The sequence below is a fragment of the Canis lupus genome, chromosome 24 (assembly GCF_048164855.1).
Source record: "Canis lupus baileyi chromosome 24, mCanLup2.hap1, whole genome shotgun sequence".
In the NCBI taxonomy this organism is placed as follows: domain Eukaryota; kingdom Metazoa; phylum Chordata; class Mammalia; order Carnivora; family Canidae; genus Canis; species Canis lupus.
The window spans coordinates 35,577,165-35,581,653 of NC_132861.1; the positions used below are offsets into that span (position 1 = coordinate 35,577,165).

The 4,489-nt window shown below is 54.6% G+C and overlaps 1 protein-coding gene across 1 annotated transcript; it reads left to right on the forward strand.

The window, feature by feature from the left end:
- Positions 1-422: 422 nt before the first annotated feature.
- On the forward strand, positions 423-3,167 carry NKX3-1 (NK3 homeobox 1). Its single transcript, XM_072796248.1, has 2 exons — positions 423-738; positions 1,922-3,167. The coding sequence occupies exons 1-2, from the start codon at positions 462-464 to the stop codon at positions 2,338-2,340; spliced, it is 696 nt and encodes a 231-aa protein (XP_072652349.1). The 5' UTR covers positions 423-461; the 3' UTR covers positions 2,341-3,167.
- Positions 3,168-4,489: the final 1,322 nt, after the last annotated feature.

A 4,489-nucleotide genomic window follows, 5' to 3' on the forward strand; every position in this document is an offset into this window, starting at 1 on the left:
TTTTTTTAAAGAAAGCAAGCAAGCCAGCTTGCTTTAGTAGACCGGGGTGTGCTATCAGATTTTCCTTGCCACGGGGCCCCCAGAATTCGCATCTGTAAACTGGAATCGGGAGTGATTTCCCAGCCTTTGTCAGCAAAGGCGCTTGAACGATCTAAATGGAACATCTCTCTCCTGCATCATCCTTCCCCCGAGGGTCTAAACTTCCGTTGCGGGTCGGAGCAGGAATTTGGGGAGGAATCGTCTGGGGAAGAGGTGAGGGAGACCGCGGGGGGTACTCGCCCTCCCGCCCCCCTCACCTGGAGCGCGCGGCGGCCAATCAGCGGCGCGCTCGGGGCCCGGCGGCCAATCGGGAGGCGGCGCGGCGCGCTCCCCCGGGGCTATAAGTGCGCGCGGGCGGCGGAAAGTGAAAGTGGTGCGGCCGCCGCCGACGCCGCAGACGCCGCAGACGCCGCGCCGCGGGGATGCTCAGGGCTCCCGAGCCGCGGCCCAGGGCGGCGGGGGCGGCGCCCCAGCCCAAGCCGCTCACCTCCTTCCTCATCCAGGACATCCTGCGCGACGGCGCGGAGCGGCGCGGGGACCACGCGAGCAGCCCGCAGCCCCCGCGCCCGCCGGACCCGCGGCGAGAGGCGCAGCCGGAGCCCGGGCACGGGGGAGGTGGCGCCGGCGCGCCCGGGGACGAGTGGAGCGGCCGGCCCCGCGCCCCGCAGGAGGCCGACGCGCCCGCGGAGGGCGAGCCAGGTGAGCCGGCGGGGCTGGGGCGGCCCGGGGCGGCCCGCGGGGCGGGGCGGGGCCGGGCGGGGGGCCGGACGCAGGCCTCGCGGAGCTCGGGCTGCAGGGATGCGGGCCCCGCGGCCGCCGGCCGCCACCTCCCCGTCTCCGCCAGCAGCGCGGCGCGGGACTTGTGCCCTCTGCTCCGTCCCCAGCCCCCGCGAACCAGCTGGAGACGCCGCCGCCCGCGCCCGGCCGCCCTGCGACCCTCGACGCGCGCCCGCCCTGCGCTCCCTCTCGGCAGCTCCAAGTGCACCCTACAAGTAACCGATGGGGCTTTGACCAGCCGAGACCCCCTTTGCCTCCCAATTCCACCGGCAGTGAAGAACTAAATTTGCAAGGCCCCTCCGGCCTTTGGGAAATAGGACACCGTTAGAACACTTATTTTGTTGTTGTTGTTTAAAGAATGTATTTATTTATTCATGAGAGATCTAGAAAGGGAGAGAAAGAGAGACAGGCAGAGACCAGGGCAGAGAGGGAAGCAGGCTCCATGCAGGGAGCCCGATGCGGGGACTCGATCCCAGGACCCCGGGATCCCGACCTCAGGCCGAAGGCAGATGCTCAACCGCTGAGCCACCCAGGCGTCCCGTTAGAACATTTAGAGCAGACTTATTTCCTTGCCTGTCACTTTGGATGAGGCATCATAGCGGCCTGTTTAGAAAAAGGGGGGCCAAAGCCAGAAAATGAACTTGCCCATAGCCCCCACCACCCGTCCTATAGCACAAACTCCTGTAGCACAAACCCTCTCCCGCCGAAAGTCAACACTGATGATGCCTTTGTGTCTTGCATTCCCAGCTGTCTGACTCGTGTCTTCCCTGCCTTGCTTGCTTCTTCCATCGCTTCGCAATCAATGCACACATCCAGGACCCTGTTCAGTTCTCCTGGACGGCATGGCAGGAAGCTCTATCTACCACTAGCCGCTTCTAACTTTGGGTTCTTGATGACTGTTAGAAAATAATACATAATATACATATTCACTCACTCCCCACTCAGGAGAGTTCCTTAGTCATGTGAAAAAAGTGAAATGTATCCAAGATGACAGTGGGCTGTTTGTTCACTCACCAAAGAGATAAGGGTGGATTGAATTCTGTTCTCTTCCCTCTAACATGTAACCTTTTCCTTCCCATCCCTCCTTCTCCCTTCTCCTTTCCAGATAGACACTTTGAGACTTATCTGTTGGACTGTGAAAACAGTGCAGGCTCCTTACCAAGCCTTCCGCAAACCTCGAAGCAGCCGCAGAAGCGCTCCCGTGCTGCCTTCTCACACACTCAGGTCATTGAATTAGAGAGGAAGTTCAGCCACCAGAAGTACCTGTCAGCCCCTGAAAGGGCTCACCTGGCCAAGAACCTCAAGCTTACGGAGACCCAAGTGAAAATATGGTTCCAGAACAGACGCTATAAGACCAAGCGAAAGCAGCTCACCTCGGACCTGGGAGACCTGGAGAAGCACTCCTCCCTGCCTGCTCTGAAAGAGGAGGGCTTACCCCAGGCCTCCCTCATCTCCATGCATAACAGCTACCCTTACTACCCCTACCTGTACTGCTTGGGAGGCTGGAACCCAGCTTTCTGGTAATGCTGGCTCAGATGACAATCATGAGTGATCAAACACAGCCTTCCCCAGGTTGCGTCTCTCGAAGGCAAAAGGGGCCAAGCTCAGGGAGGACTGAAGAGGTCTACAAGAGGTGTGTGTCCTGAGGTGGTTGGAGGTTTGCATGGGCATCCCAGAGCCCTCAGTGATGGGCCAATGAAAGATGGGGGACTGCGAATAATATCCAAATGGTTCTCCCAACACACAAATGTGGGATGTTTTTTGCTCTTAGGGACCTCCTTGAAATCAAGTGCTGTTTCTAGCACTTCTTATGATTTTACATGAGCTGTCTGCTTCTGATTGGGGTTTCAACCCCATCTTCTTGTATAACCGAGCATCAGCCCTGAAAGTGCAAACCTGAAGGGAAAAAGGTACATCCGAGACAAGGGTGTCACCTCCTGAATTACACTTAAGTTCAAAAACCTCTTGTTGGCCTTGGATTACGATCAAGGTTCCTCTCTGTCCCTGTAAGAGAGAGGGAGACACCTGCCATGCTCAGCACAGACTGGCATGGGATACAGAGATGGGGAGGAGGAGATGAAAATATAAGCTTCTTCTTATTCCTTTTTAAATAACACGCCAACCTAAGTATTTACAGGGTGGCCCGAGTAGAACAAGAAGCATTCACTCTGGTTTTAGGACAAGCTGTATAAACAGAAATGTACTGCAAGGGGTGGGCCAGAAGACTCTCCACATGTCTGAAACAACGGCCTGAAGAGAAGTCTCTGCACTGCGGCTTGTTGGCTTGTTTTGTGTGTGTGTGTGGGGTGGGAGGGTAATTACATTTTTTTGTTAATAAAGGTAAAAACACCTCCTCTGGACCTTTTTTGCCCTAGACCTGAGAATTGGAATGAGTAGTTTCCTGGAGTTTTCAGGCTGTAATTCATACTACACCATGACAGGTCACATACTTCTTTCCTGTAAGCTCCTGCCTTTCCCTCCTTTTATTTTTCGTTCATTTTCTGCAACAGTCACCCACTGATGGGCTTCTTTTCAGCCCAGACATTTAGGCTGGCTGCACACCTCACATACACCTTCCTTATTTAGCCTGCGATCTGGTCTTTTTTTTTTCCCCCCAAAGCTTTATCTCTCTTGGGGTTAAAAAGGGAAAAAAAGTAGGGTGGGGGGAGGATTCCAAATTGGCTAAAAGACATGCATTTTTTTTAAACTAGCAATTCTTATTTTTTCTTTAAAACCATACATTAAATCCCAAATCCTATTTAAAGACTTGAGAGCTCTAAAAGGTCACCGCTGCTTTTATAAGACTTTCTGGTGGCTCTGTTGTTCTGGTTCAAAGTCTGACAACCCTCTGGGATCCCCGCAGGCAGGGGAGTTAAGAGGTACCGGGCTTTCACACACGAGGAGAACACAGTACAAAATGAAGGGTCAGGCACGGTTGAGCTGTCCGGTGGAAACGCAGGGGTCATGGGCAGGGCGTGGAGAAAAGCCAGGCCGAGCTCAGGGAGCTGGGTCCCTGGCTGCAAGCTGGGGGGGGGGGGGAGACGGGGGGGGACAGCACTTTGCCAGTAGGGGCTAGGGCAAAGGAAACAGTTTTCAAAACATAGCATTATGGTGGCCTCCCTCACCAAACAATGAAACTGTCCAAATACGTCGGAAACTATTTAATGCCTATAAAAAATGGGTCCCCAAGTGAGTCCCCTGGTGACTTCAGCGACAAGGAGAAGAGGGCAAAGGAGAAATCTGGCCATGCTTCTGTTTTTACCGGATTGTCTAAGGTGACCTGGCAGAGAGGAGACATCAGAGTAAAAGAAGCCAGTCACTAATGAGGTACCCTGAGGCCTGGAAAGCTCTTGATCCCACTACTTAATTCTGTTTAGTGAGAAACCATTCAATTTCCTCCTATTAAAAGGGCCGATTTACTCTTGGTGGCAAAACTGCCAGAGTTGATAGAAAGTTGGCCCGTTTCACCCTGTTTTCTACCATTTCGGCTCCGTATTGAAATACTGTTAAACGCTCGGCTGCTGATAAGTACCAGGGGGTGTAGACGGCAGACTGGCCTAGATGGCTGGCTCCTGTTCACTTGGCTTTAAAGAGAAACATTTGGCGCCCACTCCCTGCTTGGGACCCTCCATGCCCCCCGCCCCCCAGTTTCAGTCTTTCCCCCTGCAATTCT

What these genes read in the sequence shown, in the direction of transcription:
- NKX3-1 (XM_072796248.1), top strand. Translation starts at nt 462, where the DNA reads ATGCTCAGGGCTCCCGAGCCGCGGCCCAGGGCGGCGGGGGCGGCGCCC. An exon ending in GCCCGCGGAGGGCGAGCCAG is followed by an intron (nt 739 to 1,921) that starts GTGAGCCGGCGG and finishes TCTCCTTTCCAG; the next exon opens with ATAGACACTTTGAGACTTAT.